A 26,394-nucleotide genomic window follows, 5' to 3' on the forward strand; every position below is an offset into this window, starting at 1 on the left:
CCGCTAGATATAGCGCCTCTTTCCATCTGCGCTCGTGCCTCTGCATCAGTTGCTCGCTTCCCCCGGTTGGACTCCTCCTCCCCGTTGCGGCGTCGACCCCTCCGCCCCCCAGATCCGGTCCCCATGGCGAGGAACCCGGGCTGCGCCGTCTACATAGGTCAGATCCCCGCCCGCTCCCCACCGCTTCCACGTCCGAATCGCGCGGCACGGCTGGTCCGTTCATGCGGATTGGATTTCCCCCCATTTTTCCTGGGGTTGGGGTCCGGATTGAGGGGAAATTCGTGATCATTTGCTCTGTTTAGTTCCTATAGTTGTCTCGCTTGTGTTTCCCCTTTGATTTATTGGTGGCCTGTGTTGCTACCCCGGCCAGGGGATTGGGATTTTTCCTGCCTGCTGTACTGTTGTTGGCGTTGCCCCGCATGAAGGTTCAACCTAATTGAGCGCCTTAGATGTTTTGAAACAGGATTTTATCCTCCTTTTCGAATTGGTTGGCGTAGATTTACTAATTACCCTAGTTTAACTAGTAGGTTAATTGCTCAAGCTTGGTACGGTCGGTGATTGACTCATGCGCTGTTGCATTTCCTAGCTCCTAAATTTGTAGTAGGAATTCTTCGTTGCACTAGGTTTACTTGTATATTAGCTGATTAATCCACCTCAATCATGCCAATTTACTTGTACAAAAAAAAACGTTTCTTGGTCTTCTGCGATTTGTTTGTTGTTTGCAATTGGAAAGCTGCAGGTGTGCAAGTAGTGAAAAATCAACATAAGCATGTGTTTACAAAGCCCAAAACATTAAACAAATTGAAAGTGAGAAATACCAGAGTTGTGAGAGCCCCCTTTTTAGTAGCTGTCAACTTTGTGGCTTCAGATTCACTAACAATGTTAAATAAGCATGCTCTCGGGTCAGGACATTCAGGGTTTTTATTGACGTTCAAGTGCATGGAACAACATATTGATGATATTAAGCTTAGCTAAGCAAACTAATACGGCTCGGCAGCTAAGGTACTGAAGGGCTTATGGGGTTATAAGGACGCTTTTCATCCTCGCATAGTTTTGAACTTACGATTCCATGAAAGGTGTTAGACGACAACTGGCAAGCAAATTACATTTCACTGTTATATTATTTGTTGAATAGTAATGTTCTAAGCTTGCCAGTTGCATAATTTGATGCTCTACCTTAAGTATGTGAAATTTGACACATGCTGTCGGCTCCTGTTTTGAAAGGCCGACTCGGTAAGTGGATGTTTGCATTGTCAGAATTTGATCTCCGGTATCAGCCTGCGAAAGTAGTCAAGGGACAAGCGTTGACCGATCTTATTGCTGAACGAATCAACACTGACATAACAGCATTATTTGTACGTGCATGGGCCATGTTCTTTGATGGATCGGCTTGCGATGATGGTTGCGGCATCGGCATTCTACTCGTGTCGCCTCGGGGGGCAACATATTCCTTTTCCATCAGGCTATCTACCCCTTGCACCAACAATGTCGCTGAGTATGAAGCAATACGTAAGGGAGTGGAGTTGCTTATAGAAGCCGGTGCAGAAGCAGTGGAGCTTTTTGCAGACTCTAGATTGGTGATTTCCCAACTCACGAAGGACTACAAGTGTGAGAGCGAGTCGCTCTTCCCATTATGGATGCAATGCCGTGAGTTGATGACACAATTTAGGTACATAAACTTTAACTGGATTCCAAGGTCACAAAATACCGAGGCCAACGATCTCGCACAGATGGCATCAGGCTACAAGGACGTAACAGATGGAGCCGATGTTCAGGTGCAGTTCCTGGAACAGGATGACTGGAGAGCCGATATCTTCAATCACTTGAATGATTCGGCTCGGGGGGCACCTAAACGGATAAGGTACAAGGCCATGAAATATGTCCTTATAGGAGATGACATGTTCTACAAGACTTTGGAGGGATTGCTTCTCAAGTGCCTGGGACCAGCCGAGTCGAATCGGCTCTTACATGAGGTACACGAAGGCGCCTGTGGGACTCACCAATCGGCTCATAAGATGAAATGGCTGATCAGGCGATCGGGGTTTTACTGGCCCACCATGCTTGAGGATTGCTTTAGGTACTATAAAGGATGTCAAGCGTGTCAGATGTTTGGGAAAATTCAGACGGTACCCGCATCAGCAATGAACCCCATCATCAAGCCTTGGCCATTTCGAGGTTGGGGCATGAATATGATCGGCAAAATCCATCCTGCATCGAGCAAAGGCCACGAGTGGATTTTGGCCATTACAGATTATTTCACTAAATGGGTGGAAGCCGTCCCTATGAAGTCAGTAAAATCAGAAGATGTTATCAATTTTGTGAAAGAACATGTCATTCATAGATTCGGGATTCCCCAGACTATCACGACCGATGGAGGTTCGGTCTTCATTTCTAAAGAGTTTAGAAAGTTCTGCGACGACATGGGAATTAAGCTGATCCGTCCCCATACTATGCTCAAGCAAATGGGCAAGCTGAAGCGTCTAACCAGAGCCTCATCAAGCTAATTAAGAGAAAAGTTGACGAACACCCTAGACGTTGGCATGAGGTATTGTCAGAAGCTTTGTGGGCTTATCGCATGTCATGTCATGGGGCTATAAAAACCTCGCCATACCAGCTGGTCTATGGACAAGAAGCCGTACTGCCTTGGGAAATTATGGCTGGATCGAGACGTGTTACGTTTCAGAATGATCTAACAACTGAAGAATATGCAGCCCTGATGAGTGATAGTATTGAGGATCTAACGGAACTCAGACTTTGGTCGTTGGAGAAGATTAAGGAGAACAAAGTCAAGGTAGCTCGTACATACAATAAGAAGGTGAGACCAAAGGAGTTTCAGGTTGGTGATCTAGTATGGGAAACTGTGTTGCCATTAGGAACAAAGGATAAAGCATATGGTAAATGGTCTCCTAATTGGCACGGACCGTACAAAGTCGACCAGGTTCTGAAGGGTAATGCATACATGCTCGAGCAGCTGGACGGGGTTAAATTCCCAGTAGCTGTCAATGGTCAACATCTCAAGAAATATTTCCCAAGCATGTGGGATGACGGACAGTGAAATATGGGGGCCGATGCATAAAATCGGCCAGTAAATTTTTTTTTACATACAAGTCACAGCCGATGCACGGACATCGACTTTAGAAAAATATGAAAAACAACAAGGTACAAGTACAGCCGATGCACAGACATCGACTTTAGACTAAAAGCCGATGCACAGCCATCGACTCTAGAGGTACAAGCTCAATTGAGCAGTTATCATATTACATATAGAAGCTCTACAGTGGCGCGAGGTGATTCTGCCATTGGATTCACTGTGGAGTTAAATCTGCGTGATTGAGATCTAAGATTCGCGTGGCCGTGAGTTGGATTTGTTCGAGCGGCGATTTGGGGATTTGAGTTTATTCTTTCAGACAAGGGTTGCAGGTTACCTTTTGAGTAGGCAACTGATTGGGCCTTATTCGCATTTTATGGCAAAGGCCGATGCGCTGCCATCGGCTCTTTTAAGCGTTGACTTATTTTGACTATCGGCAAAATCGACATGGAAACATTTTCTTCATTGATAAAAGGGGATTTTTTACAGTGAAGAGCCGATTGCTCGAGAAAGGAAGAACAAAAGAGAGGTCTATTGACCAATCTACTACTACTACTAGCCCTATACTAGTAGATGCTACTCTATGGGCCGTCGCTGCCCTCATCGTCGCCGTTGTAGCTGCCGTCGGCGCTGCTGCCGGCGACGTCCTCGTCACTACTCCCGTAGCCCTCGGCAGGGGCCTCTTCCTCGTCGTCGTCGTCATCCGACCCGGCGCGGAAGCGCTTAGCCGGCGGGTATTCCTCAGAGGAATCGTCGTCCTCCTCTTCCTCCTCCTCGTCGGAGGAGGTGAAGTCGTCCCAGGAGAAGAGGTCATCTTCGCTCTCCTCCTCCAGCTCCCCATCGGCGAGGAACTGGAAGTCGTCGTCTCCGTTGGTCAAGGACTTGTCATCCTCGGACCAGACGAAGGAATCATGATCCTCCTTGTCCCACTTCTCTGGGGCGCGGAGGTCGTACGCCGCCAGCGAGTCCCACTCCGGCGTGGGCTCACGGGAGGAAGAAGATGAAGAGGAGAAGCCCGATGAGGCAGAGGAGGAAGAAGAAGACATGGCTGCAGAGGAGAGGGTTTTTTGCCGATGGCTAGTACGGATCAAGAGGATGAAGAGGCGAATTGCTCGGCGCGGTTAAATAAAAGGGGATATAGTGGAGATTTAATGCTACAGCGGTTTCCGAGGAAGTGGTGCCAAAAAACTATCAAATCGCGCAGAGAAGTTGAGAAGGCAAGGCATCATGATGAAGGATACTGTGACGGTTCTGCTCTGCCACGACATGACCCGACGAAGAAAAAACAGAGTGGTTTTGGAATTATCATTGCCAAAACCAGGGGGGCATGTGTTATCACCAGATTTTAACCAAGTCAGAGGTGGGCCGTGATTGAGATGGGCTTAAGAGAATATGCACGGAAAATATTTCTGAACCGGCCTTGTATAAGAGTTTGGGCTAGATTGCCCGTGTATCTGTAAATTATAGTAAGATACGTGTCGGTTAGAATTAAGAGATAGAGTTTAGCTCGTACACGGTTAGGATTATTCCCAAGTTAGAAAGTCTACGGACTATAAATATGTATCCAGGGTTATTGAGAAAAGGAGGACGATCACGTTCACAACAAACCAATCTAGGCGCATCGCCACCCCTTGTTTCGAGGGTTTCTTCCGGGTAAGCGCCATGCTGCCTAGATCGCATCTTGTGATCTAGGCAGTATCAAGTTTATTCGTTGTCCATGCGTTGCTCGTACTGAAGCCTTGTTGATGGCGAGCAACGTAGTTATCATAAGATATGTTAGGGTTAGCATCGATATTATCTTGATGTATTCGCTTAGCTATGCTATCCCTAGATATCTAGCTGCCTTTACACCTATTTTAGGTGTAAGGGCAGCACCTTGCTTAGTCTTTATTTAGTAGATTCGATCTGTTATGGTTGCTCCTTGTTCTTCAAGGATTAGTTTAATATCCATATGGTTAGGCCTTGCAAACGGGTTGAATGATCCAGTAGTACGTAAGGTGTAGTTTGCTGATCCTAGAGGGGATGTTCCGGGAATCAACTCTAAGTTGGTTTTTAGGCCTTGTCTAGGGCTGGTTTTCTATTATCTTTCGCATCTGCCAGGCTCAACTACGTGTAGGACGTTCCGGTTATGTGGTGAAAACCCTAAATCGTCGTAGATCGTTTTAACTTAGTATTGATCAAGCAGGACCACCATGCTATCGTAGATCCAATACGAATCATGGGTGGATCGGCTCCTTGAGCCGATTCACGGGATAACCTGAGAGCCGATCGATGCTCGTATTTAATGTTTACGTGTATGCCATGCAGGAAACTAGTCGAAGCAATCCATCACCTTCCTGACCAGGTATAGGTCAGGTGGCACGCCCTTGCACCAGCTTGGACGTGTGCCGGAGCATTGCGGGCCGTCGCCCGAGGGACCAGGACCCACCAGCAGTCCTGGGAGCCTCCCGGCTCTACGTGTTGCCCGTCGCTGCTCGCCGGTGGGTTTTGGTGGTCAACAGAAGGTTCGACCGCAATGGCGACCACAGGAGGAAACACAAGATTCACAACTACAACCGAATCGATGACCCCGAGGTGGTCATGGCGGGTTTTGCCAAAAGATGAGATGATGATAACCGAGCTAGTATTACTTGAAGAGTACGAGGAACCATAAATCTTAATGCTCTGATCAGGTCTCACGACCTTAATTGTTGCGTTGACCATGGCTTGTGGTAACAGATGACAATATCGATAGAGTTAGATGAAATCCACCAGGAGGAGTCTCAACTAACAATGGGTTATTCTTAATACAAAGAACTATAATCAGTTATTCACTTTTATTTCATTTTGCACATTCACTATCGCTATGAATTAAATCTTTCCGCACGTAAATTTTCATCTATAGGAACTCCAAGCAAACTTTGTGTTATTTTCTTTTATGTTATTTACTTTAAAGTTTTGTTCAAACTCCCGCTAGTGCAAACTAGCTACTTAGAAAGTGCCAATCAAGCCGGTTTACCGTGAAAATGAAATAAAACGACTCTGCCCAAAAACCTGAGACAACCATGTACAAAAGCATGCATGCGCCTGCTTAGCGTTTCATGGCCAGCTACAAGTGAGCGGTAGTTCCTTATTTTCCGTGCTACAGCCGCGTGCTTAGTTTGTCGCCCGTTTTCTATTCTCTTTTTCTTTCGGCTAACAATTTGGTGACGTGGATATGCTTATAGTCTCATGAGTAGGATTTATTGTAGTACTCCATTCATATTAATTGACTTCAATATGGATGTATCTAGAACTAAAATGTGTCTAGATACATCCATATTAGAATCAATTAATATGAACCGAAGGGAGTACTTGTTTTTATTCTAATTCATTTGTTGGCTAAAGTTGATCGAATTCGACTTCCCAATGCTCAAGATCCCTATTCCCCATAAAAACCCTACCACGCCTATCACCATCCGCATATGCTTTATCGAACGGCTCATATATACGCCACCATTAAATCCAAAGAAGCATCGGGAACAGGGCGCCCACCCATCATCCCCACTGACGCCCGGGCCCATCGACGACTATACCCAAAGCCGTCTCGCCGTCGGCTGCCGAAACCGAGCCGTCTCCCAACCACCCGCTAGATATAGCGCCTCTTTCCATCTGCGCTCGTGCCTCTGCATCAGTTGCTCGCTTCCCCCGGTTGGACTCCTCCTCCCCGTTGCGGCGTCGACCCCTCCGCCCCCCAGATCCCGTCCCCATGGCCAGGAACCCGGGCTGCGCCGTCTACATAGGTCAGATCCCAACCCGCTCGAGGTCCGAATCGCGCGGTACGGCTGGTCCGTTCGTGCGGATTGGATTTCCCCCCATTTTTCCCGGGGTTCGGCTCCGGATTGAGGGGAAATTCGTGGTGATTTGCTCTGTTTAGTTCCTAAAGTTGTCTCCCTTGTGTTTCCCCTTCGATTGATTGGTGGTCTGTGTTGTTACTACCCCGGCCCCAAAATTGGGGGATTTTCCTGCCTGCTGTACTGTTGTTGCCCCGCATGAAGGTTCAACCTAATTGAGCGCCTTAGATGTTTTGAAACAGGATTTTATCCTCCTTTTCGAATTGGTTGGCGTAGATTTACTAATTACCCTAGTTTAACTAGTAGGTTAATTGCTCAAGCTTGTACAGTCAGGCGATTGACTCATCTGCTGTTGCATTTCTCAGCTCCTAAATCTGCGTGTGGCTCGCAGTTGGAAAGTTGTAGGTGTGCAAGTAGTGAAAAATCAACATACGCACATATTTGCAAAGCCCAAACCATTAACAAATTGAACGTGCTTAATACCAGAGTTGTGAGAGCCCCCTTTTTAGTAGCTGTCAACTTTGTGCTATCGAGGGTGATTCTCTTCAGATTCGCTAACTACACTAATATAAACATGCTCTCCAGACAGGGTATTCAGGGATTTTATCTACGTTCAAGTGCATGGAACAACATATTGATAATTTAAGCCTAGCTAAGCAAATTAATGCAGCTCGGGTGCTTAAGGATTTTATCCTCCTTTTTTGAATTGGTTGGCGCAGATTCACTAATTGCCCTAGTTTATCTAGTAGGTTAGCTGCTCAAGCTTGTACAGTCAGGTGATTGACTCATGTGCTCTTGCATCTCCTAGCTCCTCAATTTGTAATAGGAATTGTTCGTTGCTCTAGGTTTTACTTCATTACTTGTATGCTAGCTGACTAGCTCACCTCAATCATGCTAATTTCCTTGTGGTAGTAACACTTCTTGTCGTTCTGTGATATGTGCTTTGCTTGCAATTGGGAAATTGTAGGTGTGCAAGTAGTGAAAAATCAACATGACCATATGTATACAAAGCCAAAAACGATAAACAAATTGAACGTGCTTTGTTTCATCGAGAGTAATTCGCTTCGGATTCACTAACTATGTTAAATAAACATGCTCTCGGGTAGACGTGGTGACTGGTGAGCAACTAAACAATTGTTATACAAACATGCTCTCGGGTCTGGGTATTCAGGGATTTTATCTACGTTCAAGTGCACGGAACAGCATATTGATGATATTAAGCTTAGCTAAGCAAATTAATAGGGCTTGACAGCTCGGCTGCTGAAGGGCTTATAATGACGCATTTGATCCTCGCATGGTTTTTAACTTACTATTCCATGAAAGACTTTAGACGACAACTTGTACGCAAGTTAGGTTTCACTGTTATATTATTTGTTGCCTAGTAATGTTCTCACCTTGTCAGTTGCGTAATTTGGTGCTCTACCTTAAGTATGTGAAATTTGACAGGACCAATAATCAGCTGGAGTAAAAACCAGAGAGTATTTTTGTAGTGCGTTAGAAACTTAGAATGCGTTTGATCCCTAGGACAGTTCTCACGGCCTCACACAAATCCTAGCGAATATGAGACTGTTAGAGCCATTGTTTTGGGGTGAATGTCAGTGCCAACCACCACCATTTTGTAATTTTACGTTTAATAATATGCGGAGCCACTAGTGAACTGGTTGTAGAATACCGATGTTGCAACCGGTTTTGAAAACCACAAGCCTAGCTCTTTCTGGACTTCCTTATCATTACCGATACGCTTCAAATCCATGCTCTTTCCATGGTTGACTGTTGCAGTGTGCTAATTATGGTATTCTTTAATGTCTGTTCTTGTCTCACTTTGCCTCTTGCTTTTGGATGCCTAAGTAGAACAAAGTAATCACATGTACTGTATTAATTCTTCAACTGTATCTTTCTTAAATAGGTAACTTGGATGAAAAGGTCTCGGAGAGGGTTTTGTATGATATTCTTATTCAGGTAGGTCGTGTAGTAGACTTGCACATACCTCGTGACAAGGAAACTAGTCGACCCAAAGGTTTTGCTTTTGCTGAGTACGAATCAGAGGAGATTGCCCAGTATGCTGTTAGGCTGTTTTCTGGCCTTGTTCGGCTTCACAATAGAACACTTAAATTTGCGGTGCGTTTCTTTTTGCTCCCTAGTTATCCAATTTGTTTTAGTTTAGATTTAAGTATTTTTTCTTATGGTGTCATCAGTTACATTTTGTGTGAGTAGTTCATTCTGGGGCCAACCCAATGTAGTTGACTACCTGAGGTTCTTGTCAACACTTAGATCTGTATTATTTTTGTTGAAGCAGCAGCGAAAGACTGAACACTAAAATTATGCCCTTCTTTGACAGATCTCTGGGCAGGACAAGCTCTCTTCAAATGGCAATGTTCCTGTAACACCTAAAATGAACCCTATACCACTACCAAATCCACATCAACCAATGAGATCTAGTGATACTCCTGTGTCACAGAATAGAGTGGTGAACGGTAGGATTGCAGGCTATGGTGTTTCTCCAAATCAGTCTTATGATTTCAACTCTCAAGGTGAGGAAGTATTTATTTGTCCCTTTGAAATATGAGATATTTAATGTGAATCTGTATGAAATCTTACAGTTATTTTTTTCTCCAGCATCAAGTGGGGTAGCAGGTAGAGGATTAAGTGATGGTACATATGAGTATAGTAGACGTGTATTTGGTTCTGTTCTCAGTGATGTTAGCCGTCGAGCTGACAGACAACCAGTTCCATACCCGTCCTACTAGCACACTGAGCTCCAGTGAATGTAACATCGGCCAGTGAAGCCATTGTTGTCTCAGCCCTTCCGTTATCTCATCTGGGTACTTGCCATTACATGCATGTAAATATGGCTTATGTTAGTGCATGTGAGTGGTTTTCTGGTAGCTCCTTTGTTTTCTACATTGTAGCCATGCCTGTCCCTGATGGTTAGGTTCCATGTGTTGTTGTCCGATAGGATCTTGCCTCCACTAATGTCGCTGTAGTACTTACCCTAGTTACAGGGATTGGGTGGCAATATCCTTAGTTCAAAATGTTCAAGCTATTATGTTATTTGTGTTTCTCATGTCATTTGGATCTGTATTGTGTTGGGACATAAATATGGGTAGAGAAACCCAGGAAATCTGCCCTGTATCGTTAAACCTATTTATAATGATGTATGGTTGATATGACTTGTTTGCTTGAGCAGTATTTGTATAGAAGCCACATTATTGCTTTTGATTACTTGCTGCTCAGGTGCAACTGCTGTGATTTCTTGGTATGGCTTACAGTTCTTGTTAGGTGTACCAAGGAAAGTTGATGCTGCTGTTTCTTTTTTTCTTAAATGGTAATATTTGTATTCTCCATTGTGGTTGCATCTGCTGAGTTACATGTTGGTGACCCTTTTTTATTTGGAATTCCAAGATGGACCAGTTGCTGCCTGTTATGGCATCATGCTCACAAGGACGACTTGTTGCTTGTGACTGCTTGAAAAAACAGAAACATCCACACTCATCATTCAGAATGACAAGAATTGTACATAGGAATTTGATAGTCTTGAATCACCCTTACCGAAGATGTTAACTGGTTCCTGTTGTCTTTGACTTGGTTAGATTGCTTACGGAGGAATCCTATGGTTCATGTAGAATTTACCAGGGTGTGAATCTGTCAAGTCCCTGATTTTGAAAGGCAGATGATTTAAACCATTGTGGCATCTTCAAGCAGTAGGTCTAGTCTGGGGCGATGTCATTGCTGTAGGGAGAATTTTACCATTATTTGGATTAGTAGGTCTAGAGCTGGTTAGTGGTTACTGGTTACAAATGATGCCTACCTGGTGCCTTGAAGTCAGGAAATCGAGGTACGAGAAATTGCAGTATGCATCATCTTAATAGTTGTGTTTGATGTGGCTGATACTACACCTCTCTGTTCCTATTCGTATGCAGTGTCTACCTTTCCAGGTACCTGCAGAAAGTAGAGAACAGACGCCATTATAATGGACCTTGCTGGTGATTGTTTCAACCAAGAAGTGGTGACGAATTTGTTGTTTGTAATGAGTTGAACTGGTTTTTTTTCTCCCTTTGTGAGCTCTTTACGCTGAATCTGTGGAGCTTCAACTCTTCAAGCTTGCAGTCATTCTAGACGTGTCTGCAAAACGTACAAGGGGCATCACTACGGTGGCATGGCTGCTTGCTTGTGTTCTGTTCACCTTCGGTGAGGTGGTGATGCACCTGCTGTTGGAAGTGAGGTGGAACTCCCTTGAGGCTTTGTTAGCGGCGGCGTAACTGGATTCCACTGTTCAATGGACTCCGAACTGCTGCTTGTAAGCCTCTTCCATTTTCTAGGGGAAGAGTTATGTCAGTTTAGGCGACTTCTGATTTTCATTCTTACGAAGAATTATTTTCTGTTTTGGCTGGAAACCCATGGGCCATGGAACGATTATCTATAATCGTCAATCATGAGGCAAGCGAGAACTGTTCTCGGCATATCATATGCTGTTTGCGGCGTCATCAGCACACACAATTTTCTCGCCATATCAAAACAGAGCAGCACACCGTTAACCAAGTACTACTAGAAGAGTCGCAGGCACAACGGTGTACGCTGTAGTGATCTTTCCTTCGGGGTATGAACCATCGCCATGGCCAGTTATTGTGAGCTCGATCACACTGCCAGCATGTGCTCCTCACACAAAGGGCCTTGCCAACTGAACCGTTTCGCCTGCGGTGCTGGATCTGGGATAGATAGTCGGCGTTTTCGGCGTCGATTCTGAGAGCGCCCAGCATCTCCCTCCCCCTGCTTCTTCACTCCTGCAGCGGCAGCAACCGCCTCCAATCAGAGCGGGCCTGCCGATCGATGATGGTTCGTGTCGTGCAGCCAATGCAGCATGCAGAACCAGTGCAGTCATACATTATTAGTACTCTTCTTGCGGTGAAGCAGAAATGGACTGCTCATGCGTGTGTGTTTCTGTCTGAATTTTTCAGGCGCTGACACAGCCGCAGTCGGAGAAGAAGGCCGCGCGGGCGAGGCCGATGTCGGGGAAGGCTGTGCTCGTGCTCTGCGCCGCCAGCTTCTTCGTGGGGCTGCTCCTCAGCGGACGGATGACGATCCTGACGTCGCCGCCGTCGGCCACCCGCGGCGCCTCGTCTTCCTCCGGCCACGGCTCCAGGATTGCTCTCTTCCCCGACGACGACTGCGAGCACAGGCGTGTAAGTGTTATTGCCTTATTGGCGCTCGCGTGACTATGTTTTTGCTTCGCTAGAGCCTGACGGCATCAGGGCGCGGCATGCATTGTAACTTAACAAGCTTGTTGATCATTCGCTTCTCCTTGTCTTTCAGAAGCTAGAAGAAGGGAGCAACCCGAACGATGTCATGAAAGAGGTGTCAAGAACGCACCAAGCTATCCGGTAAGAAATTCTTTTGTACCGATACGATACTCAAGTGCCAATATTGTACTGATCATGGATTTTACCTCTCGGGCTGTTTATGCATGTGTAGGTCGCTGGACAAGTCGGTGTCGTCGCTGGAGATGGAGCTGGCGGTGGAGCGCGCCAAGCGGAACGGCGGGCTGGGCGCGTCGGTTCCGTCAAAGGGCCTCCCCAAGGCGTTCGTGGTCGTCGGCATCAACACGGCCTTCAGCAGCAAGAAGCGGCGCGACTCGCTCCGCGACACCTGGGTGCCCCGAGGCGAGAAGCTCCGGCGGCTGGAGAAGGAGAAGGGGATCGTGGTGCGGTTCGTGATCGGCCACAGCGCGACGCCCGGCGGCGCGCTGGACCGGGCCATCGACGTGGAGGAGGCGGAGACGCGGGACTTCATGCGGCTGGACCACGTGGAGGGGTACCACGAGCTGTCGTCCAAGACCAGGATCTACTTCGCCGCCGCCGTCGCCACCTGGGACGCCGCCTTCTACGTCAAGGTCGACGACGACGTCCACGTCAACCTGGGCATGCTCACCAACAGGCTCGCCCGGTACAGGACGACGCCCAGGGTCTACGTCGGGTGCATGAAGTCCGGCCCCGTGCTGTCGCAGAAGTAAGTGAGCGCGCGCAAGAAATTATTCAATCTGCGTTTGCCAATGCCATTTTGGTGATCCATTGCTTGGCTGCAGGGGCGTGAAGTACCACGAGCCGGAGTCGTGGAAGTTCGGAGACGAGGGGAACAAGTACTTCCGCCACGCCACGGGGCAGATCTACGCCATCTCCAGGGACCTCGCCTCCTACATCTCCATTAACCAGTAAGCTAGCACCTGCAAATTTCCCCTCTGAGGCAAGTTGACGTCTTCTGCTGATCGATCTCTGTGACGAAACCGCAGGCCGATACTGCACCGGTTCGCAAACGAGGACGTGTCGTTGGGCGCGTGGCTCATCGGGCTCGAGGTGGAGCACGTCGACGACCGGAGCCTCTGCTGCGCCACGCCGCCAGGTACGGCAAGGCGCCACAGTAGCTCAGATCAATCTCGGCCGCGGAGAGAATGATACTGGCGATCTAAGGAACTGATCTGCTTCTGTTTCCCCTTCCATCTTTCTGCTGTGCAGACTGCGAGTGGAAGAAGCAGGCCGGGAACGTGTGCGCGGCGTCCTTCGACTGGTCCTGCAGCGGCATCTGCAAGTCCGTGGACAGGATGAGGGCCATCCACAGCGCCTGCGGCGAGGGCGACGGAGCCGTCTGGAACTTCGCCGCCGCCGCCTGACCAAGATACGGCAGCAACGTACGTGTAGACCAGCTCACCAGCCATAGATGCTGCAGGGTCGGCAGCATGTGCTTTTGGCGATCGGTTCATGCTTTTTTTGTGGCGCTTTGGAAGTTGCAACCTCTAAGGTTTTGTACGCTCCCACCAACAATGGCTAATGGTTTGTGTCGTCCTTGAATACTTGTTAGGATCCCAAGTATCAGAGCTTGCCAAATTAGTTCTAGTCCATAAGCGAACTACGGTGAACAAATCCACAGTTGATTTTCAGTGGCGCTTTACTTGTGACTGCATCCTCACGAATTCGTTAAGGACCTCAATTATCAATATCGATTGTCTTAATCCAAGTTATAAAATTGAATGAATCGAGATGCACATTTCTAAACGTGCAACCTGCGTAGAGAAAAAGTGAATCTGCAGAGAAAAATGAAAGAATCTTCCGAATATAAATCAATTTTACAAGCAAAAGAGTCAAATGAAAACAAACAAAAAATAATATTAAAATTGCAAATTTTAGAAATGTAAAACTGTTGCTAGATTAAATAGGTAACTGCAAAGCATATTAAATTATTTACTGGTTTCACACAATATTTCTGAGTGTGCAAAAACTATTTCACACCGAGTAAGTTGAAGCAAAACCCATTTTTAGGGGGTGGGGGTGTCTCTATGGATCAGAAAATGAATTTCAACATAACAAAGTTGAGAAACCACAAACCTACCCTTAAATAGTGAGATCAAAGATCTCACATCCCTCATGCAATGCATTGACATGCCCTAAATATATTGGTGTTTTAGTCGGGCAATATTTGTTATATGGATAGTTTGCTGGCTCATGTTTTTGGCCTATAGAACCGATATATGTATGCATGCGCTAGGGTTTATATATGATGGTGCGAGAAAAAGGTAGATGGATGTACCAGTCAGGGGTAGGGTTACAGATCCCACGTCTAGATAGGATGGAGATCAGTTATAAGATATGAGCGCATCTACATATCAGTTATTAGATCTCAGAAGCGTGACTTAAGCCCCTAATCTTGTAAAAGAAAGAAGGTAGATAAATCTCACTTGCTATCCATAAGCAAGTCAAAAAACTCTCGGTTGCAATCTATGTGTAACTAAAAAACACTCAGTTACAACGCATGCATAGCTAGAAAAAATTCAGTTACAACCGATGTGCAACTAGCCACGTGCATTTGAAAAGTTTCTTAGTTGCAACAAAATGGAAAGTGAAAAAAATTCGAATGCATCCCATATGCAACCAGCAACATTTTTAGTTACAATCTATATGTAACTGAAAATATCTTAGTTGTAACCCATGTGTAAATGGCAACATTTCAATTACAACCGACGTACAAGTAAAACTAATTTCAGTTGCGGGCTGCGTGTAACTAGTAAAATTTCAGTTGCAATCCATGTGTAACTAAAAAACTTAGTTACAACAAAATTGTAACTGAAAAGATCACAGTTACAACCCACATGCAACTAGCAAAATTTTGGTTGGAACCCACTTGTAACTGAAAAAATCTTAGTTGTAACACATGTAAACCAAAAAAATCTCAATTGCAATACAACACATATTAAGTGACACTTGTCCGAGAAGCTGAAAAATGAACAAACAAAAAAAGGCACGTATTGAATGATGGCATCAGCATTGCCAAAGCTGCGGCCAGCAGCGCACGTGCAAGCGCGCACGGAGTGAAAAAAAGAAGGAAGCCGCTCTGTGCGTACATCGATACGGAAGAGAGAAAAGCTACCGAAAAGTTGCTCGAATGCTGGCACACTAAATCTTGTGGCTAATGAGGTGACTGAGATTTATTAAATATCAAGCGCCTTAGAAATAGCAAAACCGATAAGATATACCCCAGGTATCCTGAGTTTAACCTAGCTGGCATTTTTTTATCAAGAGGCCTCCATCCCATTCCATTTCCGAAGATGAAATGACGTTGACACAATGGTTTAGAACTATATTTTACGATACTTAGATAAATCCAACACTCTATGGATCATATTGGCACTGCTTAGACATTCTTATTCATTTTTGGAGACTTAATTACTGCTGCTAAATGGAAGCACGTCAAGGAAAGGTTGCAGAAACACCTTAGTAGCTGGAAATAAATTACTATCTCTGGGTGAAAGATTGGTACTCACTAACTCAATATTAACGAATATGATACTATATATGATCTCATTCGTCCAGTTACCCAAAGAAATCTTGCATCGGTTGAATTACTTCCGATCAAGATTCTTTTGGTAAGAAGATAGGAAAAGAAGAGATACCAGCTTACAAAATGGAGTGTTGTCTGTCGCCCAAAGATCAAGGAGGGCTAGGGGTTCATGACATTAAGGTCAAGAACAGATCTTTGCTTGGAAAATTGTTGGCTAAGTTGCTAACTGAAGATGGGCTTTTGTAGACAATACTGAGGTCAAAGTATGTTGGTTCAAGTGCGTTCTCTCATGTTTTGTGAAAACCTGGAGATTCACACTTCTGGGTCGGCTTATGGTAACGAAAAAAAATACTTCTTTCCATTTGGTTATTTCTCCATTAAGGATGGAGCTAAGATTAGGTTCTGGGAGGACAAAGCTAGGTAATGTCACTCTCCAAGAACAATATCTATCGTTATAGAGTATTGTGCGTCACAACGGGATACCGTCTTACAGCTTGGAACACATTGCTACAACATTTAGCGTTAGTACAATTGTCACACGAGGCAAGCGAGTTCCGTTGGAACCTTACAAAGAATGGTAAATTCACCGTGGGTTCGATGTATAGAGCGTTGATTCAACCTTTAGAGCCGGTAGTTAATATTAAAAAATCTGGAAGATGAAGATACCGATGAAGAAGAAGGACTTCGCTTGGTATCTTCGTCGCGGAGTGGTTCTTACTAAAGATAACCTTGCAAACCGGAACTTGCAGGGAAGTAAAAAAGCGTGTCTTTTGTCATCATGATGAGACAATAAAACACTTATTCTTCCAATGCCACCTTGCAAGATCTATATGCCCAATCAGCCAAATAGGTTCTACCTTATACCTTCCAGGTAGTGTTGCCAATATTTTTGGTAATTGACTTAATCGGGTGGATCATAGGTTTAAAATACTTATTCGGGTGGGAGAGCACGCTGTTATTTGGTCGCTATGGCTATGTATAAATGATAAAGTGTTTGATGACAATTTTTTTCTCTTATACAGGTTATCTACCGGTGCAGTACTTTGCTTCATACATGGCCGTCTCTTCAGCGTATGAAGAATTGTAACCTCTTTACAGAGGTGTCTACACGATTGAAGGATACAGCGAGGGATTTTATTTTCCAACATGGGTGGCAGCATAATCTCCAGATTGATCCTTCACTATCTTAGGAGTTGATGCAGCATCGTCATGTTTTATGTATCGTACGTTTAATTTGTTGGATTTATACTGTGCATGGTGTGCGGCTGTGTACATCTTTGTGCAGATGTGAGAGTAATAGAACACTATTTATCGAAAATTGTCCATCTTGGCCACATGGCATAGGTTATTAAACGTGAGAGAACACTCTTACCTCTCGACCAGAGCATCTTGCCACACATGTCATTTATTTCAACCACATCTACCGAACAATTAGGAGGGTTGGCGAGCAAACCACTAGAGCCTGCGGGTGCATCCGGTGATCTGGACCGTCCATCACTAGCGTCCTGCACTTCTTCAATTGCTTGTCAGCGCCGGGGTTCTACCATTTTTCTCTCCAATTGCTTCACTCATTCTTCCACGAATCGCGAAAATACCTAGTGGATCCTAGGTACTCACTTACATTAGCGACAGTATCGGAAAAGTGACTCAAACTACAATTCCCGCCACAAGTAAACTCAACACTTTTTTCGGCCTCCCAAAACATTTGCCGGCAATTTTTTTTTGTTATTGTTAGTGACATTATTATGGGGTGCCTTCAACGAAGGCACCTTCCAGTCCTGCTACCAACCAACAACCTTTAGTGTTGCCAACACATTCAAAGGGAACAAGGCGGACGGTGCAATAGCTCTAGCCATGCGAAGAACGTCCCGACGATTGTAAACGCCATAGAGGGTAACTCTAAGGATCAATGGAATTTGGTTGTCTCCAATATCTCATGGTGAACAGATTCAAGTAAGATAGGTGAATGGTGTAACTTCAAGCACATCAGGATCAGGTGGTTCACATAATGTCATGGTATATATACTACCTCAACAAGTGGCTATAGTTTGGCATGCCATTTCCATGTATAGAACGCTTTGAGTGTGAGTTTAGGAGTGAATTGGTCACTTTATTAGGATGTACTGGTACATTCACATGTATTTGTTGTGTTCAAATAGTGTTTTGCTCGTTGTCATGCCTATCGTATGCCTTGTGAAAAAAAAAGGAGATGGATCGTGTGGACCAGCAACAGCCCATTTCAAGCACCATGCAAACTTAACGACATATATATGTCAGAGAACTCCACTAAAAAAAAAGATATATGTGATGTGTCCCAGGTGGGCCCAGCAAGGCGAACACTGGGTCGCTCGGTACCGTGGAGGACCGAAGAGCAAAGGCTCGGATCTCAGGTGGGGGCCTGAGCCCTGACCACCTTGGAGTACAAACCTAAGAAGATTTCCAATCGCTAATTCGTCAGGATTCTCATGTAACCCACAGTCTGACACAGATTGGATCTATAATCCTGTTAGGCTACTGCGCCGCGACTTGAAAGACCCTTCGGCACCTTGTAACTCTAATTCCCACTGTATTTTTTTTTGGGGGGGGGGGGGGGGGGGGGGGTGCCGAGCGACTAAGCACACATTCGCTCAGAACATATCCACCTACCATCATCTTCTACCTCCATCCACCATAGGCGAGATCCAGCCATATCGTCCGAGCATACTACAAATAATCAAACCACACCACACATAGGAATCAAGGTTTCTACCATATATTCTGCGTTCAGTGCTTGAACCTGTATAAATCTTTGTCTGCAATGTGTTACCAGTCCGATCTGTGAGCGTGACCCATCCAGGCAAAAAATACTGTTGTAAAATATGTAGACAATTGGCACGCTAGGCAGGGATTGCGCGTTTCAGATCTCGGATCGGAATGGTTGGCATTGTCACCAACGATGATGATAATCATCCATGTGAAGGCCACATAACCTTTGCCCTTGACACATCATGTAGCATGATCGTTGCAACGGACCTCCTCGATCCCCTGCCAATTCAGCTGAGGGACGGACAACCGAGCTTTCCGCCGCCAACATGCATAGAACCAGATCTTGTCATCAACCTCGATCAGGTCCCATCTAACTATGAGTGGTGCCTAGTCGCCACCTTGGACAACACCTTCAGCCTTCGCCATCACGACTCCGACGATGAGGGAAGCACCGACAGCTCTCTACCACGTCGGGAGGTGATCTTCGTCCGCAATGGCCCTCCCGACGGATCCAGGCCGTCCAAAGGAAACTATGCCATTAAGGGGAACCCTCCTTCATTGGATGATGATGCCATCGCCCGGGAAAGCGCCGATCTTGTTAATGACGCAAACAAAATGGACTTCGCCAAACTCACCGAGGAGCAAGTCAAAATCATCACTGCACATATCTTATCAGGGTTGAGGCAGTTCAACTCTCTCAGTTTGTGTTGGAGAGGATTAGGCTGAGCTCGACGAGATGAGGCGGGGAATCATGGAGCGAGTGCAATTCATCACCCCGACTCCATGGTCAAAAGTCAAAGGTGTTCCCCACAACATGTGAAAACCTCGCGGCCGCCCAAGCGCATCTCAGCGGTGTGACTCCAGATCCTTCCGAGCCCGGATACGACGCCCGAGTCAAGTTCTAGGTGTACCTGGACCACATAGGATTTCAGGATGTGAAGAACGCGGCTTCCTTCCACGCACCGAGACGCTTGGTGGCCAGCAAGATCTCAACCGGACCGGTGTAGTCGGCCAGCAAGGGCGCACCACTAGCCAGCCACATCAACTCTCGGCCTCGGGCGGTCCTAGTCGCTCCATCTCTGGATCGACATCCACCTTAGGCCTGGCCTAGGGTCGAGCACGACACCTGGACCATCCTCGACGCGTGGCGCTAGGAGAGGGCTATAATTTTCATATTTAAAAGAAATTTTCAATGGTATAACTCTTCGTATTTAAAAGAAATTTTCAATGAGTATATCTCATATATTGTTGACTAAATTGATGTGCAAAGTTTTTTCTCGAAGGGCGTATTTCCCAAATAAACCTGTATGGAGGAGTAAGCAAAAGCTTCTTACTAAGGAGCCACATAAAAAAACTTTATCTTTTCCATAGGTATGTAGGCAAATATCTAGTATGACCATTCATGTAATCTTGTACTTTTAACTTCTGTAACTCAATATATATTGACATTCTAGAAAACCAAAACTGGGTGGTGGCATATCTCAAAAGTGGGAACTTTGTAGTGGCATATACCAAAATGGCAGCATCCCTGAGTAAACATCCAATCTCTCAACATTAGAAGCTGAAGTTGGATTTATTTGCCCTGTTATCCGCATAAAAACACAGGTGCAGTCTCCAGGACACGAGATCATTTCATTTTCAGTAAACTTGCTGAGCCGGAGTGCTGATCCCCGTCGTCCCTTATCTGATCCACATTGTTTGTTAGTACTACTGCCGTCGATGGTGCGTTGCTTGTCGTGTGTACTTTAGTGCAAGGGGTGGCTGTAGCTTTCTGTTCTCTACATAGCGTTTGACAACTACATATGACATGAGAGTTGCAGGCTTGACATGTTTTCAGGTGAGCCACGTCGTTTCCCTCCTGGAGTTACATCCCTCTCAATGGCATCTGAATCGCCATCAGCCATTACAAAAATTTCAGTGTCACCATGAGTGGGAACTGTGGCCTGTCAACCTCGTGTAGCGGAGGAAGACGAAGGCTAGACGAGCTAGCAGCAATTCTTCAGTTGGTAGGTGTATCTTTCTGGCCGACATGAAAGCAGAACAATTCAGGCGTTCCAACCAGAGAGCACTGATTCATGAAGAACATATGTAAAATCTCAGCCTGGATAACATTTCAACAACAAAGCGGCCTACTAACAAAGGCCGCGTGGATGCATCCATGTACATTTACATCTCAAGCAAAGTTTACAGCCTCCAAATCCCTCTCCTCAACGACCGCTGCAAAATCACAACATCAGGCTCCTCCGGCCGTCAGTCAGTCCCATATCGTCGCCACCTTCTTGGGCGTCCGCATCTCGCTGCTGCCCCTCGAGACCGGCCGACCTGACCGGAGCGTGGGCACCATCGGCGCAGCCATGTAGCTGCCGCTCGGGCGCGCGTAGCAGCCGCGCATGTCGTGCCTCCCTGCGGCGCCGGCGTGGTGCGGCACGGGCACGGGAGCTGGAGAGTACTGCGGTGGTGGGTTGCGGTACTGGCTGTAACCGTTGCCCTGCAAGAAGAGGTGGCCGGCGCTGGGGTGCCCCGGCGAGCTGCTCATGTATCCCGAAAGGCCTCCGCCGTCTCCGGCGTGTTGGTTGAGGGCCGCGTTCAGGCCGCCGAGATTGGGTGAGCTCCGGACACGCTGCATCCCGCCGCGGAACACGGCCTGGTCCGCACGAGGGGAGTTGCCCGCCGAGGCGATGCCGCTCGGCTGGTCTGGGTACGGCGGGCTCCCTTCGGGCGTGGCGGGCACGGACGCCACGTAGCGGTCCGGCTGGAAGTGGTGCTGGTGGTGGTTGTAGAGCTGCTGCTGCGGCTGGCTGCGCACGTAGGCCGGGGCGTGGCGGGACGATGGGAGGGCGGTGGCAATGGCGGGAACAGACGAGACGGAGCTCGTCTGCTGTGGCCCGAAGACGTAGACGCGGAAGCGCGGCGACGCGGAGGGGGAGCGCTTGGACTCGAAGCGGTCATACTCGTCGAGCATGTGGAGCAGGTCCTCGTCGCAGGTGACGGAGACGAGGATGTCGAGGTCGTCGGAGGCGAGGAGCTGGTACTTGATGGCCGCCACGTCCGTCTTGAACATCTCCTCCACCTTCTTCTTCAAATCTGCACGCACGCGGGAAGGGGATAAAAGAGTTGAGCATGACCTTAAAGAACCAACAAAAACCATTCAAAGAAAAAAAGAAGCGAGAAAGAACAGCATGAAGAAGGTACCACGGAAGCGGATGGAGCGGGGCACAGCGAGGACGCGGGTCTCGCCGCCGATGTACTTGAGGGCACCGTCGGTGGGGCGGGGCATGATGCGGCCGCCAAAGCTGCAGAGTATCTTGAAGCGGGCACTGCTTCCGCCACCGCCGCCGCCTCCAGCGCTGCTGGCGCTGCTCGGGGAAAGGTGCACGTCGTCGTCGGACTCAGCTGTCATCGTCGGCATCGCGTGCTCCATCTCGCACGAGCCGGCTGCCTATGTATATATTCTTGCCGAAGGCAACCAGATGCTGAAGAATTGCTGCTGGGTATATACTGTATGGACCTGCGCGAGAAACATTGCAGCGCGTTATACATGCCGCGTTTGACCAATGCGCAAAATACAAGTTATCATCTCCTATCACGAATCATCCAAGGACGATGCTCGCCGCTTTCCCATCTCTTGCCCATTTCTCAGGAGTACGCAAAGCCCCCGATTAGAATCGATCACTGAAATGGGTCAAAGCGGCGATCTTTCGGGAGAAAGAAGATTCTGAAAGGAACAGGCACTTCCCCATCAAACATGACATGATACCGTCCCATGAATGAATTGAACGGTGGTGATTAGGCTGGCAAAGCGCAATCAATCGCGGTCATTAGTAAGGGACAAAACTATGGCATATGCCGCCAGCGTAGCAAGTTATGGGCTTCCGTGTATGTGTCCAACCGCTACGCCCGTTATCCTCAGCAAGGCCACGAAATAAAGAACTAATTTTTGCAGTTTTTTTTCTCAAGAAGCAAGGAAGTTTCTGTAGAGCATCAAAGGACGAGAGGGCGTCGTGGATCGAACCTAGTGTGTAATCGAATGGGGCTCCAGGAACCGCCGGGCCGCCGATGAACTAACGATCCCAAATCGAAACTGCCACCACCGCCGGAGGAAAGAAGCAACCAATTAATCGTCAGATGGGGCGGAGAAGCGAGAATAAAAAGAAACGAATCGAAGGAAGGGAATGGTACTCACCGGAAGGAACGGAAGGGGAAACTGATTTTCTAATCCAACCAACCGGTGGTGGAAGCGACGACGGCGGAGACGAAACGTCTGCCGGCGAGGGAAGCAGAATTATTGGGGTGGGATCGAATCAAGCCAACGACCAACGAGGGGGGCACCCACCCGCCCACCCGTCCACCCGCCGGGCGGAGCGCCTGCTGCTTATCGGCGGCGGATCGACCAATCTCCCATTCGGGGAGAGAGGTTTGATCAGCTTCTTCTTCTTCTTCTTCTCCTTCCCTCTGCGAGGAGAGGAAGAGGGAGAGGGAGAGGGAGAGGATGGGGAAGCAAGCAGGCAGGCAAGCGAGCGAGCCTGCGGCGGATAGGCCGGCGGGGGATTTCAGGGCGGAGGGGAGGAACCGGCGCCCTGGATCTGGGGAGGGTGGCTGGCTATTCTTGGACGCGGGCGGGCCGCTCGCCGCTAAATCTTCCTCCTCGTGCGCCTGTCGGTTACGCTGCAGAGCCGTCGGGCCGACTAACTCCCCGTTTCGGCTCGATTTCGAGAAAACTGACCTAATATATAATTTCACCAAATAACCTGTTTTTTAAAAGATTTTATGGAATAATATTTTTAGTTCGATCCACACTAGATTGAACCATGCTCCATAGCACAAGGTCGTCTAAGACAGCTCTATGGTCGCACAACGCTGTGGTCAATGGTGCTACGAAGTGTTTGACATGTCGGTCGACGCCATAAGCGAGGCTCGCTTTGCGTAAGCTTGGCTTCGTTAATTGTGGCGTCGTGCTATTTAGCTTGACTTTAACCACGATGAAATCAAGGTCTTTAGCCATTTTTAAACATTGACGAACACTTCAAAAATGTGTATACAAATGCCGCCATGTGGCGATAGACGATAACATCCTAAGAAAAGCTAAGAGCTAGAGATCGAGAAGAGAGGCATCCCTATTGAGGCGGGAAGCTAGAGATCCACACTAGATTGAACCATGGCAAATGACCTACATATCTCAACGCCACGATCAACGGATCTAAGCACACACGAAGCAGATCCAGCTTCTAGCGATCCCTCCACGTCTAATAGCGCATAACGTCATTGGCCACGACGCTTGAGGGCCGTCCTAGGCAGCTTTGTGCTTCGTGAAATCTTTTCATGAACAAGTTATTTTATGGGAGCTTTCTAGCTACTCCATGTGTTTCAAAATATAAGACGCCTAATGATTACTTGAAAGTTAATGTTTTTGAAGTTTGATCGAGTTTATACATAAAAATATGAACACAGTTACAATACTGAATTAATATTGATAGATTTAAAGTATATTTTCTTGGTGCGAATATTCGGGTCCGTGTCGACGTGGTTGCGTGGCGTGCTGGCATCTGCGAGCCCGACGTCGCCGTCGATCGCCGGACTGGACGGTACCCACGGCAGCAAGGACGCGACCTCGTGTCGGCGCAGCGGAACGTGATGGGTGCGTACGTGTGTTCCGCACGCACGGGACTCCACCGGAGCGACGGGCACGTATCGGCCAGTCGGCCTTGCAATGTGTGCCACCTCTTGGCCCGATCGAGGACAACGTTGATTTGTTGCTGGGTTGGGATTCTCCGGCCGCGCGTGTTCTGGCCGTAGAGCGCGTGGTCGGCCGTGGACTGCTCAGGTTGCCAACAGCCTCTCGATCGTTGCCCCGGTCATTTCTCATTGTCACGGTCAACTCTATTCTCGTGTATGACTCCTTCGTGCTAGGATGGCAGGTGCAGTTTTGCGAATGAAATTCCGCGGAAACTTTTTTACATCTGACAAAACCTCTGCTGTATTTTTTTGAATGGGATGGGAGGAAGGTGTCAATTCACGTGTCTCAAATGGAGTAGAATACATGGTTAGTCTTACAACTTGTCCGTAGTTTTCACGTTTTGTTTTGAACAACGGCGCTAATTGTCGAGGGTACTACTCGGCAATGCCCTCCGATTGGGGCTTGGGTTGATGGAATTCTGTAGGTTGACACGAGACATCGGTTAACAAACAAGCGGGGAGAACGATTTACCCAGGTTCGGAGCCCACGATGAGGTAAAACCCTTACGTTCTGCCTGTCTGATCTTGATTATGAAAATATCAGGTTATAATGGGGTGCCGAAAGTTTCGGCTGTGATCTCATCCAGAGGCTAAGTGTTACGGCGACCTAGCTCTAGTGGCTAAAGTTGCTAAGATTGATTGTGTCTCTCGGTAGCCCCTCTCCTGGCCCTTATATAGGAGGCCAGGTCTCAAGAGATCTGTCTGGATACAACTAGGTTTACAAAAGACCTAGCTCTAAACTTTCCTTGTTCGGCTTCTCTCCGTCTTGTTCTTCAAAGAATCCTCTGCAGCGTCGTCCTAGTGGCCCACCTTGCCATCGGGTATCTTCATGGGCCTCCAGTTGGGCCGTACAGGATAGGGCAATGTCGGTTACCCGAAGGGTAATGCCCACGTCAGTAGTCCCCGAGTGTCTAGCCGAAGATATTTCGGGTAGAGACTAAAGCATGCCTCCACTGAACTCTCTTGCCCATCTTGTAACAATATCATCTTTTTCTATCGGGTGCGCGTCCAGCGCTCCCGATGGGAGTAGCCCCCGAGTCTAGGTGCGGATGCTTGCGATCCGTGCGTAGACTCAAGTTGTGTTACTCGAACGTCTTCTTCTGCCGAAGTTTTCTGCAGGTCTTCATAGGTCACCCGATACATTTGTATCAGGGCTTGTATTTTTCAATAAGGTTTTAACGCGTAAAGGATATTGAGTAACGTGCCCAGCTTTTGCTGGTTAACTGCCGATGGCAAAACAACGTTACCCTACACAGAATCAAGTTTCCGGGCATGATGCTGGAGTGCAAAAAGGTTTTATCGGGTGCGCGTCCAGCGCTCCCGATGGGAGTAGCCCCCGAGTCTGCGCACGGGCACTTGTGACCGGGTGCAGACTCGAGCTGAGCATTCCGTCTTTTTCTTCAAATATTTCTTCAGGCCCTTCTTCGCAGGAATATCTTCGAGTTCACATTTATCGGGTGCGCGTCCGGCGCTCCCGATGGGAGTAGCCCCCGAGTCTAGGTGCGGATGTTTGCGATCCGTGCGTAGACTCAAGTTGACCACCCGATGCTTTTTATTTTTCTTCGGATGCTTTCGGCAAGCTTCATGTCGTCATTGATGGCGCAATCACTGCTGCAATCCTGACTTGACAGGACATGACCCGTTGGGCCCATCCTACTTATGTGTGGTTCTGTTTTAAGAAATGACCGCTACTCGCGTACAGTTATCAATGCGTCTCCTCGATTTCTGCGACCAATGATGAAAAGAGGGTCCCCTTAATAAATTGGGAACAACGACACGTGCCCGCTCATTCCTCAGGTTTCCTTGTACTTTATAATCTTTCGGAGCAAGCTCTCCCTTTTCCATACTCCATCCTTGCGTCTTCTTCTCCTTCTTCCATCTTCTTCACCCATAACCGCTGCGCCGCCGCCGTTTCCAGATCTTCCTCAGATCCAATAATGGTGAAGAAGAAGAACTCCACCTTCGCCACCAGCGCTGCGAGCAGCGGCGCCGCCGCCAAGGCTTCTCCAAATCCGCCGAAGAGAGGCGCCCCAGATGCTCCTCCTCTAGCTTCGGCGGTGCCAGCGCCGTCAAGCTCCACGGCTAGGCCCAACCCCGGCGATTGGCCGACGTCTACCACCACAAAGCGTGATGAAAAGAAGGCTCGGTGCCTTGGATTAATTTCTTCCGACGAGGGGAATGTCATTCTCCCAG

The 26,394-nt window shown here is 47.5% G+C and overlaps 3 protein-coding genes across 5 annotated transcripts; 2 read left to right on the forward strand and 1 right to left on the reverse strand.

The window, feature by feature from the left end:
• LOC127321411 (uncharacterized) lies at positions 1–10,083 on the forward strand. Of its 3 annotated transcripts, none has more exons than XM_051350448.2 (4): positions 1–157; positions 8,807–9,018; positions 9,239–9,431; positions 9,517–10,083. In XM_051350448.2, the coding sequence occupies exons 1-4, from the start codon at positions 124–126 to the stop codon at positions 9,645–9,647; spliced, it is 570 nt and encodes a 189-aa protein (XP_051206408.1). In that variant the 5' UTR covers positions 1–123; the 3' UTR covers positions 9,648–10,083. The 3 variants fall into 3 exon arrangements, with proteins under 3 accessions (XP_051206408.1, XP_051206409.1, XP_051206410.1); XM_051350449.2 differs by lacking the exon at positions 1–157 and adding an exon at positions 6,691–6,849; XM_051350450.2 differs by lacking the exon at positions 1–157 and adding an exon at positions 6,691–6,849 and having other exon boundaries at positions 8,807–8,859.
• Positions 10,084–10,228: 145 nt separating this feature from the next.
• LOC127321410 (probable beta-1,3-galactosyltransferase 8) lies at positions 10,229–13,757 on the forward strand. The gene is made up of 8 exons (XM_051350447.2): positions 10,229–10,735; positions 10,821–11,733; positions 11,856–12,080; positions 12,211–12,278; positions 12,370–12,903; positions 12,980–13,105; positions 13,184–13,293; positions 13,407–13,757. Exons 2-8 carry the CDS (start codon positions 11,728–11,730, stop codon positions 13,559–13,561), a joined length of 1,224 nt encoding a protein of 407 aa, XP_051206407.1. The 5' UTR covers positions 10,229–10,735; positions 10,821–11,727; the 3' UTR covers positions 13,562–13,757.
• Positions 13,758–20,540: 6,783 nt separating this feature from the next.
• On the reverse strand, positions 20,541–23,156 carry LOC127321412 (uncharacterized). The gene is made up of 4 exons (XM_051350451.2): positions 22,652–23,156; positions 22,481–22,549; positions 21,661–21,976; positions 20,541–21,552 (listed from the first exon to the last, which is right to left on the reverse strand). The coding sequence occupies exons 3-4, from the start codon at positions 21,887–21,889 to the stop codon at positions 20,723–20,725; spliced, it is 1,059 nt and encodes a 352-aa protein (XP_051206411.1). The 5' UTR covers positions 21,890–21,976; positions 22,481–22,549; positions 22,652–23,156; the 3' UTR covers positions 20,541–20,722.
• Positions 23,157–26,394: the final 3,238 nt, after the last annotated feature.

Source organism: Lolium perenne, chromosome 1 (assembly GCF_019359855.2).
Source record: "Lolium perenne isolate Kyuss_39 chromosome 1, Kyuss_2.0, whole genome shotgun sequence".
NCBI lineage: Eukaryota > Viridiplantae > Streptophyta > Magnoliopsida > Poales > Poaceae > Lolium > Lolium perenne.